The 17,209-nt window shown below is 38.9% G+C and overlaps 1 protein-coding gene across 1 annotated transcript in view; it reads left to right on the forward strand.

The window, feature by feature from the left end:
• The window catches only part of GPR158 (G protein-coupled receptor 158), a 176,865-nt gene that overhangs the window by 60,509 nt on the left and 99,147 nt on the right, over window positions 1-17,209 (forward strand). The window contains exon 3 of the mRNA XM_042817439.1: window positions 13,102-13,204. Coding sequence (XP_042673373.1) covers window positions 13,102-13,204 — 103 coding nt within the window. The remainder of the gene's footprint in view (window positions 1-13,101; window positions 13,205-17,209) is intronic.

A 17,209-nucleotide genomic window follows, 5' to 3' on the forward strand; every position in this document is an offset into this window, starting at 1 on the left:
AAGCAGCTGTGATGCATACTTTTACGAGAGAAAATGATGAGAAAATAAATCTGATAGGAATGTCTTAATGTGGAAGTGACTCTTACCTCTATGAAAGAGGTAATTTGTTTGGAAAATAGATTTGATAGAATTCCTACAAAGTTATTTTGAAGGGCAGAATTTCACAATAAACATCTTGATTGAAATCTGCCTACGCTGTAATAGGGATAATGTCCTAATGATTTTACTTGCTAAGGAGCTGCTGACAGATCAAGTTACCAACATGTACATCATGAACACTGTGCCAGGATGGAAACATTTAGTGACTTTCCTCCAGTTCTGCTATAAATTTAGAAATATGTCTTTAGACCAGGAAGAAAACTGGAACAAAGGAATATGTGAAGCAGGGCAGAGAAGAGAGAGCTTTAATTGGCACCTTTTCAAGTCGCTCAGACAGAAACCTCCCAGGGAATCCCAGCAGGGATTGTTCCAGGGCTCTCATCGGTGTGGGTAGGTTGAGGAAGAAGCTTGGAGCTGGAAGCACAGTGAGTGATGCTGCAGTCTGCAAGCAGGAGATGGAAAGGGCAAACCCAGGCTGTGCTCTCAGAGAGATGACATCTACAATCCACCAAGCAGTTAGTGGGAAAGGTAAGGGGATTAAAAAGTGCCCTTGGCTTACACGATAATGGGATAGGATCAAGTGTATAAGGAGATTTGGATGATTGTTGAGATAGTGGCATTCTCATAGCATAGATGTGGGTTCCTGCTGTGTAAAAGTTGGCAGACTTATTTACCAAAAGCTTTTTTTTAACAAAAAGAACTACGGCCTGTCAGAAGTTCTGCCATGAAATTGCTTTTTTGAAATAGGGTTGTTGTTGTTTTTTTTTCCTTCCCCAATATAATAGCTATTTTGATTAATACTGCTACAAATTAATTAATAATGCTGCCAATACGTATTGCAAACTTCTTCAGTTTTCTTGAAAAGATCCTGTCTTTGTGAGTCCTACCAGTGAAGTTCAGGCTGTGTGCATAGTCTCTCTGGCACCAAATATGATCAGTGTCTTTAGCAAAAGTAATTCAAGTCCACACCATCATACAACTCCTGTCTTCCCTCGGAGACCCCATAGACTACTTACTGACTTAAGGAATAGCTCAGGGTTTTTTTCATCCTCTGACACTGAAATCCAGCAGTTTCTGACAACTGATTGGCATCTTGAGACAAGTTTACTCTAAAATGCAAGGAGAGAGGCTTGCAGAAACTGTGATTCAAAAAAAAAAAAACCAGAGAAATTGGGAGTTAAACATAGCAAATTGTTCACTGATAAAGCTTGAATTAGATGTGGACCTGGGGAATCGTGGCTAAGTGTTATTTGCTAATTGATGATAAGAGCAAAGGCTGTATCAGAGTAGTGTCAATACAACCCTACTTATTCTGTGTCATAGGTGGCCCTTGAGACTACGTGGATCTATGCTTTTTAGGTTTCATAACTTTTTAGTGGTCTCAGAAAATTAATTTATATATTTGAGAAGATGAGTTTAAATTAAAGCATAGAAGCAGATTGAAGCAAAGTGAATTTGATTGTAGCACCATATACTAGTAATATCAAGGAGATGACTGGAAGCACTGGGTTCACTGGGACTGTGTTTATTTAAGGAGGCAAATGAGAATAGAATTGGATCCTTCTTGTTTTATCTTTCAAGTACCTGTTAAATCAGCTTCATGTGACAGTGGCCACAGATATCTTTTGTTCTGTGCAGCTCAGAGCGTGTTATTGTGATTCTGAAAATAACCACTAATCATTTCCTGAAGAACTGTCCTTTTTGATGAACCACTGTGTATTTTCAGCTGCTTTTGACATTGTGCCACTAAAAGCTGCTTTGCCTTTCAAATGTGTTTCTTCAGCTGATGTTAAAGGTTCAGCAGCACAATTGTTTGTGAGGAGAAATGGCTTTGTCTGGCAAAAATCTGGCAGATTTGGAGATTACAAGGTTGGGGAATTACGAGGAAGAAAGGTATTGGGCAGGGCCCTTGGAATATACTAAAATCCACCCCTCTTGTTAATTTGATGAGAGAAACTAAAATAAGTAGAGTTTATATACAGTTTTGATGGCAAGAGGTTTTCATAAAAATATTAATTCAAGTGACCTGGGTTATTTTGAGGGAACATACCAACTTGGTGAGAAAGACCAGGGACCAACCTGGGCTGCAGCCCCAGCGTGTTCCTTCTGTCAGCTCTCTTCTGGCTATAGTCTCCTTCTCACCTTCTCTCCCCCGGATTTCATTGCTGTATTGCCCTGTATCTACATTTTGGTGGAATTTGCTTCATGTAGTTTTTTACTGCACTCTTACAGCTACAATTCTCTCATTCCCAAACCATCTTTTAATCTGAATCTTAATGTGGATAGCAACTGGAAGTGATCCATTAAAACATGAACAGAGCAAGTCAACAGATACTTTCTGGAAAAACGGTTTTAAAATTGACAGTTTGTAACCTAGAGATACTAAATCAAAATATACAGATAGAAACATCAAGATGTGATTCTGTGATGATGTGATATATTGCAAAGTGACTGCTATCGCACATTGCAGCATAAAGATGTTACAGAATTTTATAAAACAAACAGAAAAGCATTTTTGAGAGCATTATTAGTATCATCAGCAGATCTGATAACTTCTGTAAAGCATGATGAACTTTGTGTTCGAGCAAAGAAGTGTATTAGCTATGGCTGATGGTGATCTTAACAAATATCCACTTTCATGGTTACATCTGCTATTGTTAGTGTAGGTACAAACATGTTTCTTTGGTGATTAAGCATTGGATTTTTTTTTAATATTAACCTTATGTGATTCATTTATTATTCTGAATTAACAGTAGTATTTACTTTTTTTTTTCTTATTAAGAGGTTAGTACAAGAAGAGACAACTCTTTTTTCACTCTGTGCATTTATTTAGGAATCTTAATAGGAGATATTTATGAGGTTCAGATCTGGCTGAGGAGCCTGCAGCGTACTGCTATGTTTTCAGGCTACTAACGTTTCTGTGAATACTAGGGTCAAATTTTGTATGGTGCTAAAGAGAGCAGGTGAAAGCAGTGTTTCTGTGTTAAATCATCTGTCTTACAGCTGGGAAAATGCATCGTCAGTGCAGTATACAAATGAGCGTTACCCTTCTTTCTCACATATGAAAGCTGAAGGTGAATGAATGGACACTTGAGCTGACTTAGCTGTTCGTGGAAAGCTACATTCTTTAAATGGAGATATTTAATTGCCTGCTTGCTTCTTCACATTCGGCTCCTGCCCAGGGAACTTTTCTGTCACAAAATAGTAAATTGTTGTAACAAAAGCCTGTAAAGGTTCACTAGGGAAATGAAGTTATGCATTTACAGTAGATTCTGGTTTGAAAATTAGCCAAATGCTGAGCACATCCAGATACATTTCCCAAATTTACTTGTGTTTGAATATAATTAACTTCGGTGTCTTTAATTTGCTCTGCCAGTACCAGCATCACTGCCAACACCAACAGGAAATTTTTACAGGTCAGAGCAATTACAATCACCATCCTAGTCTCAAATGAGATAATAAGGAGAGCAAGGAGTTATAGCATAACCTTCTTGGTGGTTGCAGTGATACTTTAATAGTATATACTTTATAGTCAGCAAGATGTGTTAGAGCAAGGACCCTTCCTTTTTTCTTTTATCCTGTTTTCCTTTGGGTAAGATACTGACTAAATATCTTGGTATTTACACTTGTTCACCAAGACATTTCTTATAGTACAAAGCTGTATAAAATATGTAATCTTGAGATGCTTTGAGGATCTGCAAGTGGGATCAAGACAGAAAGCTCCTTCTCCCCTCCCCCCACTTCAGAAAAGCCATAGATAAGAAGAAAAAAATATCATTTGCAAGACAAGTGAAAAGGAAATCTGTAGATAAGCAGTAGATAAGCAAAGGAAATATTTTCTTGGTGAGAAAATGGTAAGGAGTTATGAGTACATCGAAGCATTTATCCTGGAGTGGCCATTCAGATGCCTATGAACTGAGCATTTCAAACCAGATCAGGTGCTTTCAGACTTTACCTGGAGGCTTACAGACTCCACAGAGTTCTCATGCTGGAAGGTTGATGAGAGAGGGAGTAGAGTTTTATCTTAAGCTTCTGCCATGGTCCATTTCTGTAGCTTTGTAATTCTGTAATAGTGAATGTAATAATATTATAACTATTTTAAAAACCACAAAACTTTTGGATATAGAACCCAGAAACTTCCTGAAAACTATGAAGTGATGACGGTATGTGAATGAATTTGCCTCAGACTCAAGAAAGCTTAGAAACAGAAACAATTCAATATGGTTTGCCTTCAGGAGGAACTTTCTGTTTGTTTTAATGAAGTCAGTGTTTGAGATTGAATTGTAGAAGTAACAGAAATTTGGCAGACCCAATCTGTGTCCAGTTTGTGCTGTCAGAATATTTAGAAAAAGTATTGGTTGATGTGTGTGAACTGCAGAGATAAAGTTGGACTGCTGGATATCTGCCTCATGCTTCTTGAGTGCTGTCAATGGGAGGAAGGTGAATGGAGAGTCCTTGTTGCTGGGGCTGCTGTGACAGATCTTCCTGTGGAGGTGAGTCACCAGTCCTACTTCCTGGCGATGCTTTTTTGTTGTGCAACAGAACAAGGATAGAGAGGACCAAGAGGGAACTGTGATAACATAAAACTTAGCAGTCATGTGCGTTACAGTCCATCATTCTTCTAGAACTGTTAGCCCAGGAAAACACACGAACATTGTTTATTTCAAAATATGAAACTAAATCTGATTCCATTAACTTCAGGCTACCAAAATCATTAACCAAACATTTTCACTCTTAATCTGATAGTTTTCTTTTTCCATTGTCAACTTTGAAATATGTTACCAACTAGAACCTATGAATTTGGGACTGAACCTGATGCTGCCTTCATTTGTCCCAACTTAACTTCTCTCAGTGCTGCTGACTCTTCAAGTGATTTCAGAGCAAGAGTTAAAAAGTAAGGTAATGCAGAGTGAGAGTGGGCTTTTGGGGTGTGTGTGTGTGTGTGTGTGTGTGTGTGTGTGTGTGTGTGTGTGTGACATTAAGGCTGGCAGGTCTTTGGAGCTGTTTCTGTAGTGGCTTCCAATAAAATGCATTTGCTTTGTCAGATGAAAAGTGAACTTGACATTTTGTTGAGTCTGATGCAAACTCTTCCAAAGAATCTTATTGTCTGCTGAGGTTTACACATCTACAATGAACTGCTACCAGATGCTGTTTCACCATTTCTGAGGGCTCTGGGAAGAAGACATGCACATCTATAATTAATAATAGAAAGCAATTTTCTTTCTAATTTTAATGATGTCAGAAGAGATCCAGTCCATCGTGCTTTGTGAAGCAACTTCTGGCAGATGCTGAATAATAGAGAGGAAATTCCAGTTTGCATCTTCTCCAGTGCATACACCATGTTGCTTGTTATTCACCAGCTTGTTATTCACGAGTTTTCAGGCAAATTCATTAAGTAGAATACGTGAGAGATACATACCTCTTCTGCCTAGAGGCTACTTCGATTTATGTTACCTTTCTGCCACTATATACTACCAAGTTCTTGAGAAAGAATAATTATACTGCAGATAAACTTGCTGAATTTTCAGATATTTTTAATGATTCTGAGAAAATTGGCTTCCAAATTTGCACTCGTATGCTTTTCAAATAATGTTATTTATTTTATACTTTAGTCTGTTAAAGTAAGAATGCCTCTTGTCCAACTATATCATAGTAGTTGTTATACTGTGAGCTTCAGAGAACATCTTCATGTCTGGCTATTGTGATGTTTAACTACGGTATCAATATCTTTGTATAAAGGAGGAGTTCATCTTGGGTAGGAAATAGCAGTCTGGTGGAATGAAGGAAAAATGGCTTTTAATCACCTGGGTATAGAAATGGCCTTGTTGATTAAGTGCAAACCTTAGGGGAAAAAAAGTGATGGGCAGAGAGAGAACTATCATTAAATATCAAAAGCAGTCTTTTAGAGAGAGCCTTCCAAGGAATTTACTTCTACAGCCAAACCTTTTAACTACAAAAGACAATGGAGGAGTGAGATGAGTCATCAGGGCTGCATTAGTTTTGGATTAAAGGTAAGAATTTGAATTTGAGGTAAGGGAATCACAGCAACAGAGGAGGGACTTTGAAAGTGTCTGTGTAAAATAGAATGGCTGCATATAGGGAGTGAGATCATCAACACACAGGTTTGCCTTCAACTAGAAATGACTTATTGGAAAATGAGTTATTGGACTGCTCAAAATTAGGACATAAATACTGTGAACAGAAAGCAAGGATTCAGAGCAAGAAGCAGGATTTCTTGGTGTATCTTTATGGATGATCTGTCTCTTGTGTCCTGGAAGAGGAGCATTAAGCAATGGGACTGATATGCTTTTATTAAATACATTGCTGTTTCATATTCATTTTTGTTATGGACTTTTGCTTCTATTTATTACCCAAAAGTATGACTATATGTCTTACCTAGACATGTTTAAAACCTTTGTCCCTGCCTGATGCTAAAGAAAAGGCTGCCCGAGCCAGGTAAAGCTGGCAAATGCTGAGTGCTGTGTTTTCCTTGTGCTAGCAGGACAAGCACCATCTCTGTGGGACTTGTGCTCTACAGCAGCTGAGTATACTGCACTCGGCTTTGAAGGTCAAAGTGCTGAGAGTTTGAGGGAAATTTCTTCTGACAGCACTAACAAAATGCTGCTTCCGACTGTCAGATCACCCTGATGATGGTGCTTGAGCAGCAGTCTGACAGACTGCTCTCTGCATTGCTGGGCAAGAGGAGTAATGGCTTTGTCACAGAATCCTGTATGAAACTGTGAAGGAAGCCTGGTGATGGGATTGAAAGCCGTCAAAAAGAACCTGTGGTTACCAAAGGTTGTAGGTTAAACTGCCCTGAACTTCAGTTCTGAGGGACATTCCAACCTTGAGGATTTAGGACTTGGCTGTAATATGGGGAGCTATTGCTGAGCAGGCAGAAAAATTCGAATTCCAATGCTATCCTCCTGTAAGCCAGATGAACTTTTTAGATGAGTTGATATATTGTCAAATTACAGAGGCTGCAATCCAGGATAAATGAAAATTAATAAAAAGATTTTGAGTTTTGATCAGTTACTCTGACTGATGCATGGCTTAGCTGTCTTCTTGCATGAAAGAAATTTGCTTTTAAAATGCCTGCTGCTGATGGACAGAACCTATCTGGGTGTTTTGTTTTACCAGTGACCACCAAGTAAACAGACTCATTTAATAGACAGTGACAGGTTATCTCTTCTCTACCAGCATGTTTCTCTTCTGAAGCTTGTGTGAACCAAGTAGTGCACTGCCTGGAATTGGTAGGTAAAAAGTTTTCACAAGATGGGAAAACTCACACAAAGCATTACATTCCTTGCCAGTGTGTCCACATACATCTTGTCAGTGTGTGGAATCAGCCTAAAAATAATGTTTATTGTTAAGAAGTCATTGCTGTAATAGTTGCTGGTACTGCAGTAGAAATGATAGATGTAGCAGCTGGCTGGAAAGTGTGGATTAGTAATGTTATCTGTGTTAACTTAATTAAACATCTAAATTACCAATTGTTATAGTAGCTTTTGTTAGCTTTTGGATGAACTATGACAAATGCTTTTCCTTTCCAAATAGCTGGGCCAGCAGGCTGTCCACACTGGCAGTATTTTAACTCTTTCTAAAAAACTGTTCAGTCTACAAGATGTTTAGCCATGCCCGTCTGTCAGAGGAGCTGTGTGCAATGCCTGTGCACCTCTATTACTCTTTTCTATTCTGAATGAGTTTTCTTTGCTTACGTTGCACAATTCTCCCAGTGAGTTACTGACCCAGACTGACTATTCTAGTGTTTCCTATCAGTATTTAGAAGAACACTCAAATGGCTGTTTTTAAAATTGTGAAGAAATAGTTTTTAATAAGGTTTTAAATGTACCAAACGGATTTCATAATGAAGTCATTTGTATTATTGTAGTGGAAATAGAATGGCATTTATGGGCAGAGGTAGAACAACTGTGAAAATTCGATTAAAAATGGTTAACATCAATAAATAATATAAAAGCTGTTTGGAATTTTTTTCAGACATTGCAAAATCCTGCTGATTTGTTGATCACTTAATGGAATGTGACTTGGTGAGACAGAGTTCTCTGGTCCTCGTAACTCCACCCTTCACAGGGATCAGAAAGAAGTGCAGCTTTTTCTCCACCGAAGGATTTTGGAAATGCCTCTCAGTTTCGCATTATTCGCAAGCTTTCTCTTTCCTCTTTATGACTGCATGGCTCATCTCCAAGGCTAACTTCTGAAACATTTGTTGCCAAGTCACAGATGAATGCAGAAGTAGCTGATAGAACCAGAAGTTCTAAGGTAAAGGACCTGTGTGTATTTTGGTGTATTCCTTGACAGCTTCTGGAAGGTCTGCAGATAAGGTTTGGCATTTCCAGTATTGCTTATGTGTAAAATACAAAATTGTCCTCACAGTAGGAGAAAAGATTCAGTGTTAAGATAATTCTTTCTAATGCAGATAAGACCATAAGTAAGTGAATAAGACTTTATTCTTAGTGCTGTTTAACCCACGCTAATAGTAAAAATGTCTTAATTTGTCATCAGTGTAAGTGAAAGCTGGCCCTGACAGAATGCCTTCAAACTAGTCAGACCACATAATTTAATGGCTTTACAATAATCGGTCCCTTTGGTGGCTGTTAACATGTTCCCCTGTAATTGCAGTGGAGTTTGCACATTCATCAGAAGCAAAGTTTAGTATGTTATAAAATGGTATTCAGGTTAATGGTAACAATTCCAATCTGTTTTATACACAGATTTCTTTCTTTCTTTAAAAGTAGCCTGATTGTAGCCTGCCTGTATGGTATTTTTCAGCTCTAATGAAAAATCTGACTTACACACCGTTATTGCTACTGAACCTTTGAGTGCCCAGACTGTCTGGTATAATTATTGTGCTTTCATGATCTGAACTGTGAAAGCTTCATTTGTAAGCTGAGGTTGGGTTTTCCATACATATGACAATAGCTGAAGATGAGTTTTCTAATGCTGAGCTCTCACACCAAGAAACCTGCACCCAAACACTGTGACACTTGGCTTTACTCTCTTCTAAGCAAGTTCCTTGAAGTTCCTCAGGCACACAGCCAGGTGACTGCGCTGCTACTCACTGCAGAAAGAGGGAATTAGAAACTCTGCAAGCTGGAGCGTTCAGCATGTGGCTTCTAATAAGAGTAGATGTTGCTCTGAGCGGTCACTGGCTTGGGTTGGCAGTTGGACTAGATGATCTTAGTGGTCTTTCCAACCTTAGTGATTCTGTGATTCCTGCCAGCACTGTGCCTGATTTGACATTAATATTTCTGCTTGTGATTTATCATTAGTAGCCAGAGTATCCTAATAAAATACATATTGCTAATAGCTTTTCTGTTTCAAGAATGTTTTGGCTTACAGCTAAGATTAATAATATCTTTCATGATCACATGTTTCTAATTAGTAGTGTGAACGAGCTGTGACTCCTTGCTATCACTACTTACTGTGGTGCTATAGCTAAACAAAATCAGATTTATGAGAAATGGTGTTAAGAAGCAGCATGGAGTTTTTAGCAAAGCTTCAAACTTACCTGTACATCAGTTACTCACCTGTGACAAATATTCTTCTGATGCCTGCCTTTGCTGCAAGCTGAATCAGATCAGCTATTGCTTTGTCTGACTCAGGGTTTAAGCAATCCACCATCATTATAGTAAGTACGTAATTGCTGGGAAACACATTCTCAAATTTGAATTTTATTGGAAAAAAAGATCCAAGTGCAATGATGCACTTGGGAGAGAGGATAAAAGTCATGGGAGCCTACCAGGTAACCCTAAAGTGCAGGATATGGATTGACCAGCTCTATCATTTCCTTTTGAAATAAAATGCATTTGAAGAGAAGAAGCTTGTGAGTAGTATTATTTGCCCAGAGGCAAGCTGCTGGCTCCCAGTGTGTACACAAGGCCAAGGATGCTGTGGACATCTGAGGAGGTTGCAAAAACATTTCAAAATGAAATCTTGCTCATGGTGGGTAAATGAGGTGAGCAAATATAGTAGTTAAATCCTTTTCAGTGATAAAACCGTTACTGACTTCAGTGAATGGAATCTTACTCTGTCTTCTGGTGTTTCTTTCCCCATGTGAGTGTGTGTGCCTGACAGTGCAGTAAGCAGTAAGAAAGGAGCCCCTGCACTCTCAGCGGGCACAAATCAACCCTTACTTACACAGGATCTTCCAGAAATTGCACCTGTGCTGCTGTATGCCACTGCAAGGAAATGTGGTTTGATTTGTAATGTTTCTGTTAAACTTCTTCTGTTGTGTCTTTACTTTACTCTTACTCCACTCTTTGAACAAGGAGTTGACTTTAGGTGAGGCAGTCATCGTTACCATGTATGCATGCAGAAATACAGATTTTGAAAGCTGCTTTTGTGCTTTGAAAAATTTGAAATATTCAAAGTTAAGGCAGCCAATGCTGGGTGCATTTTTAGTGTTTTTTTTTTCTTCCCCTAATACCCTGTAGAACCTGAGGAGGACTAAGATCTCCATAATATTTAATAACTTGTAAATCGCTGTCAAAAAGACTTTTCCCCTTTTTGGTCATGTGATATTCCATATTCTTCCCTGCCTTGCTGCTGCAATTTCTTAAAAAAAAAAATAAAAATCAACACAACAACAGCAAAACAAAACGCAACAAATAAAATGTAAATGGTTCTATTTTCATTCAATGTTAGTAGTCTCTGAGTACAGTGTGAAACTGTTACTGCTTTCTGGAGGGATCCAGGCTTGCTTTCTTTCCTCTTTTCCTTTCCACAGATTGATTTTCTGATGTCTTTTATGCCTTTCATGGGATTATTTGGACTGCAAGAAGTAGATTTTGACCAATAGTTCTTAAGTTGTACACTACAGCTGCCAAGAACTGGAAACAAGGATAATATGTTACATCAAAAAAGATAGCAGCTTTTGAAATACTTGGTTCATTTTCAAGTTCTGTACTGGTTAGGAACAATAAAACATAAAAGTTATGAACTGCTGTTGGTATGAATATTGGATGTATGTAAAAGGATCATCAGTAAAAAGCGTTCATTTTAACACAGAGCAGATTCATGAGTTTGTGACAAACTCTCATGAGTTTGTGACACATTTTTATGTGAAGATTTTTTGTGCAGTGAGAATGTATTGTGGCTGTGGTCCTGGGGGTGCTGTGCTGAAGCTTGCTCTTTTCTTTGTTGGCTTCAGAAAGAAAAGGCATTATCTGCAGCAATGTGTACCTCCATGTTATAAAGGAAGAAACCAGAAAGCAAGAACAGAATTTCCCCCTGAAATACATTTCCTGAAGCACAGTGTCTGAAAGGTGCTAGAGATGACAGAATTCGCGCATTCTTTTTCCTTCTTTAGCTGCTTCTTTTGTGCTTGGCTAAAAGCGGCTTTGTTGTCATTGGATTTATGCATTTTGGTTTCTCCAGCCCTCCCTTGTCAACAGTCTCTTTTCTGCAGTAGATGAAGTGAGAAGAAAAATGATTTGGGCCTTCTCTTTGCTTTTTTTCCTGCTTTCATGTTTACAAAGGCTGAATGCATTTTTGGTGTTTGTGCATGCTGGTTTCCTGCTGACTTGTTTCCCAGTAGCACCCGCCGGTCTCCACTGATGTGCTGTGCTCAGCACTGTGCGTCTGGAAAGAGATGGCTCTGCCCACTTGAGGGTAAGAAAAGCCAGGTGGCTTTCTCACTGTTGGGCAGGATTATATCACAAAGCTGAAATTCAAGATAAATATTTGACTTTTCTTTAAGTACTCTCTTAGTTTGCCTTTGATTTTTGAAACTCAGATCTTCTTTTACTCAGCCTGCCTTCAGCGCCTTCCTCCCAGCCACAGGCAGGCAGAGATTTAAACATACCCTGAAGTCACAGTCAGATGCAAACAAGTGAAACTGCAGGCAGAATTGAGAGGGCAGAAGGTACTTTACTTAGATCATTCAGTTTTTCCTTGAGGGAATATGATTGTGTACTTCCTATTCACAGCAGCAAATTGGTACCTGTGTGTTGGTACCTGTACTGATGGGATGGGTATCTAGCACGATAGCTTACTTTGATCTGGTAAATGATATATGCATTACTGGGGAGAAATCATTTTACCAGCATTTCTGCTTTCATTACTGCCAAACCCTTTCCTCTGTGCGGGTCACAGCCTATTTCTTGTATGGAAATGATCTGACAGTAGATGTTCTGTTACTGTCATAAGTTTGCTGTGTTGGTCTTCATGTTGGAATTAGCAAAAATGAATCTGAGTTAAAGTAAAACTTGTTTCATATGTTATTTCCTTGAAAAGGGGCAAGAGAGCTCAGAAGTGTGTGGCTCCCACTCTCACCTGTTTGCTGTCATTGACCTTGATCAGGTTTGGGCCACGGGCATTTTGTTTAACCAGTTGCTGTCTTTGTTACGACTTCGTAAATCTCCACCAATTTATGGTTGCCAGTCAGGGGGTCTGCCCTGATCCCAGCATATCTTGCTGCCTGCAGAGGATCAATAGGTGGGCCACAGACATCCACACTCTTTCATCCTGTGTGAGGTGGCCCCAGCGCTCTGAACCCCCTGTGCTCTGCTGGAGAGTGTTTGGAGACCAGGACAGTTGCATCTTAGTGTGCTCAGAACTGTGCTCTGCAGGCACTGCTTGGGATGCATGTGTACCCTGCTTTCCAGAGGCTGGTTCAGTACATGTTTGAGGTGGAATTTGGGACTGGGACTTAATTATAGGCCTGTGCTCAACTGTACCATGGATGTAGCCTGGTAACCATGTCCTGCTTCACGTGGATGGAACTTAGGTTAGGCACTTATTTGAACTGTCATGGGAATCGTTTTAAAACTGCTGTTTGCTAGTAATTAACTGCAAGAAAAAAAAGTGCAGTTGACATATAGCCATGGGAAAAGTCGTGGAGAAAATACTGTAAGACTGGTAGGAGCATCTCTTTGAAGTCTGCTCACTGTATCTTGTAATGTTTTTCTTATGCTTGAATGTACATCTGAGTATATCACTGTATGATCATTTGCATTACTTTTCTTTTTTCTTTTCTCACAGTGCTTGCCGATTAAAGGTCTTGGATTTGTGCTTGGAGCCTACAAATGTATTTGCAAGGAGGGATTCTATCACCCCAACATCTTTTCAGTGAACAGCTTTCAGAGTAAGTGCCTTTGCTTGAGTTAGGAAAAAAAAAAAAAAAAGCAGAGAGAGCATTAATAATAGAGGGCTCCTTTTCATCCCAGTCAGGGCTATACAGTGAAATCCCAGTGTTGCAACTCTTGGATTATATAATCGCTTAAGGAGTTCTAGCTCTTTGATTTGTCATTGGTGATGCTCTTGAGGATCCTGTAAAACATACCCACTTTAAGAATATTTGATTTGTAAATAAATTTAAAAATATGAAAAGAAGTCTTGCTATAGGGAAGTAAAGATTTCTGGCATCTGTGTTCAGGCAAAAGTACTGAGGAATTTAATCTAGCAATTTTCTCCTTTGTTAGGGTAAACTGGAATGCTCTGGTCTCTGGCTTTGTAAGTGCTTTAATTGTTTTAATTTTATTTCATGTTCAAAGGAGAATCCAAAGGAGCACATTCAAGCTCTAATTCTTACAAATGGGGAATTAGAGACGGGTCATCTCTGAGAGTCTGGCTGGTGGTTTGGTATGGAAGACATGCAGCCTACGCTTTCTGGAAAGCAGTGTTTGATACTTAAACTGAGCTCAGGGAAGTAAGGGAATAGAACTGAGTTGATACTCAAGGAAAACATGTAAACAAGCATCACTAAAGGTGCTGTCTGTTACTTTCATCATATGAAATTATGACTACCAAGATATAATTGCTGTGCTAAAATTGTTGCAGTTACACTAGTACAGTTCATACTGCAGTCACAAGTGTAATGGTATTGCTTGAAGGTGTAATGGGGCATCCTGCTTTGCCTCCTACTTTGCTAATGAATCCACTCCCCAGATTCTTTGTCGTGTGTTACAGTGTACCTGATAATTGGGTTAAATATATTATGTCATGTGAGCTCAAGAGCTGCAAAGAACGTTTCTAAGTTTCTTCTACAAGTTCTGCTTTCTTATTTAAAAAGTGTTGGTGATTTTAGGTGAAAGGCAGGTAGCTTTTTAACATAAGGAAAGCTTTCAAATTTCATGTTTATTTGCAGTCATGAGTCCCAGAAATGTATTCATTCTGTGTCAGACGATGACCCATTTTTATTGATCTAATCTGGTTTGGGTATGAATTGGCCAAGATATCTCACCCCTAACAGCCTATATTCGATCTCCTGTAAATATATGTTGCATAAATAGCACAGTGTTTATTCAGAAATTTACCTGATGAGCATTTGTTTCTCTTTTCATATTGTGGAATGTTGTAGAAAGTCACCCTTGTGATAGTGTTTTTTTCTCTTGGATCTGTATGAATCTTTTACTAGTGAGAATGATGCTTGGTTGCTCCTGCGGTGCAGTGAGTTATGATAGAATTGGGATTTAACTCTTCAAATGAGCATATAAGAAAAATCATTCTTAGTTTCTTATCATACCAAATGCGAAAAAATGCACAAACATAATAAGGCACTGATCATAAGGAATGGGATTTTTATCTTATATGGGCTGTATAAAGTGCAGATGCATGACATGTGTTAGTCATCTTGGTTTCCACTGTAGTCAGTAGGGAGAGCATGGCTCCCCTGGAGGCTAGTCCTGCTGCTTTGGAAGCTTGTGTTTAGATGGAGGCATTAACTCTTCAGGCAAATAACCGCTTTTGTCTGTATGTGATAGATGGAGGAGCCTACAAGGCTAACCTAGGCAAGAAATTTTGCTTTTCAATATCTTACGCTGAAATTTTCTCACAGAACTGTTTGCATATGCTGATATTTAAGGTCTGAGAGTTAGATGATCTGGGACTTCTTTGATTTGGCCATGTGTTGCTGTGAGTTAATGTGTGCAAGAGGTTAGGAAAGGTCATTAATAAAGAACTGCTTTTAATTCAACTAGATGCAGCTGTGTTTGCCAGGCTCTATAGATGATTTCAGAATGTGAGCAGTAAGACTGCTTGTGGAAGTAACTGTGGAGTAATGGCAGAAAAAACTGGTTCAAGGGAACTTAGCCCTGTCATCCAACTGCATTCTGTGAAAAGAAAAATGGTTAAAATGGCTGAATGATATATTTGGAGATTCAAACTGATACTAATGCACGGATTCTAGACATGAATACTACAAGTAATTTTGACAGAAACTGTCTGACCTGACGGTCTTTGTGTGGAATTAGGTTGGTGAGGTCTGATAAGAGAGACGAAACTGAGTAGAAATGTTAATGGTTTAGAAAATATTCCTGGAAGATTAGAATCAAGAGGCCGGAAAGTTTTGCAGGTCACAAGATAAGATGTAAATAGGTAAGTAGATAGAAAAGCTGATCACTTTTGTAATTCCATGAATTGAAAAATTGAATTCAGTGTGTTGTATCTTGAAATGGAAGCATTCCTTAGTGATGTTGGGACTCTGCAACAAAATATGTTTAACTGCAGTTGTACGTTGTGACTGAAGTGACAGAGCTTTAAGTTTTAAACAAGGTTTTCTTTAGGTCCAGATGAGTGTTTGGGCTGAGTCTGAAACAGCAGTACAAAATGGCTTTGCAGGGATGTTTGACAGGCTGTGCAGTTTGCTCAGCAGGCAGGCTTCAAAGATTGCTTGTCTACCTCCTCAGCAAACTCAGCTGGATACCTGAACACTCAGATGCAATGTTGCATAAACAGTGTCCGCAGTAGGAAAGATTCCGTTTTTCTAACTTAAAGAGTACAGTTTTGCTGCTCCCCGGGAGGTTGCACATCTCAGGCTGCAGGTTCCAGAACTGTGTATGGAGCAGGGGTTGAAATTTGTACCATTCTTTTACCAAAGAGGAAGTCAGGTAGGAAAGCTGTTTTCCTTCCAAAGCTGAGTTTGGGCTTCAGAACTGGCAGTGCCAAAATATGTAAAACCTCTCTTTTACCACTGCATTGGTTAATGAGGACCAACAGGGCATAGAGTTATTGCCGTATTTCTGGTGTCTTTTTTGATCAGCTTTCAAGGTTGAACTTTTAAGAAATAAAGAACATAAAATTTATGACCATAACAGGTTTTCAAGCCATATTCACATAGGGTTTGTGACTCAATCTCATCAGAAACTGATTTTAGAAAAAGACATGTGAAAAATTATACGAGTTGCATTAACCCATAATTGCTTGAGTACATGATTATGTACTTTCTCCTAATGGCTCACTTTGAGGAAGCAGTATTACTATAGGTAGAGTAGATTAATTTGTGAATGCATACATTTTAACATTTTCATAGCAGTCACCTCCAAAGCACTTCGTTCTCTGCCTCACAGGTTAATCACTTTTGCATTGGAATATTCCTGGTAGAACTGTGGTGTTTTATTCAACCTAAAATTGCATTCTTTAACAATACTTTGTCAACGTATTGCAGAGATTCCCCTCAGCTCTTGCTGTATTGAATATGGAATCTGCTCAGAAAAAGGTGCTTGTACACCTCTTGTGTCTGAGTATGGGACTTAATGTGTCTAACAGTGCTATGTCTCCAGTCCCAGGAGAGCTTCCCAGTTCAGCTTCTCCAAAGAGAAATCCACTGTCTTCATAAAAATAAATATCAGCCTGTTCTCACTGCAGGATTTGCGAGAGAAGAATCTTCCTCTAAAAGCAAGGAGGACAGGGCTGCTGGAACAGCACACCAAACAGCCAGACTGGGGTATATGGCTGCTTTGTGCCCTTCTGAAGCTTTGCCTGGCAGTAGATGTGTGTTCCTCACACATGCATTTGGGAAAAGAAGAAGTAATTACCCTTGTAGATAACCTTCAATTTCAAATGTTTGAAGTTAGAAGTCTGAAGAGAGTTTCATACACCACTGCGTATATGTGAAATGTCACTGACATATTCTATCTCTTGAATTAAGACTACATAATTTGGGATTTACTGCCTTCACTGCTGGAGGAGGAGAGTTTTGATCAAAAATGTGAGAACAATTCTCTAGCCTTGTGCAAAACATTTTATTTGCCTTCAGCCATATTCTATGATTCTCTCAGCCACATTCTTTGAAGCTCCAAAACTTGTCTTGTTTATGTTAAGAATTTTCAGCAAATTCTGCTTGCTTTCTTATTTAGCATGATTTTGTTTT

Source organism: Centrocercus urophasianus, unplaced genomic scaffold (genome assembly GCF_019232065.1).
Source record: "Centrocercus urophasianus isolate 14NV4802_14NV808 unplaced genomic scaffold, USGS_Curo_1.0 seq_16, whole genome shotgun sequence".
Taxonomy (NCBI): Eukaryota; Metazoa; Chordata; class Aves; order Galliformes; family Phasianidae; genus Centrocercus; species Centrocercus urophasianus.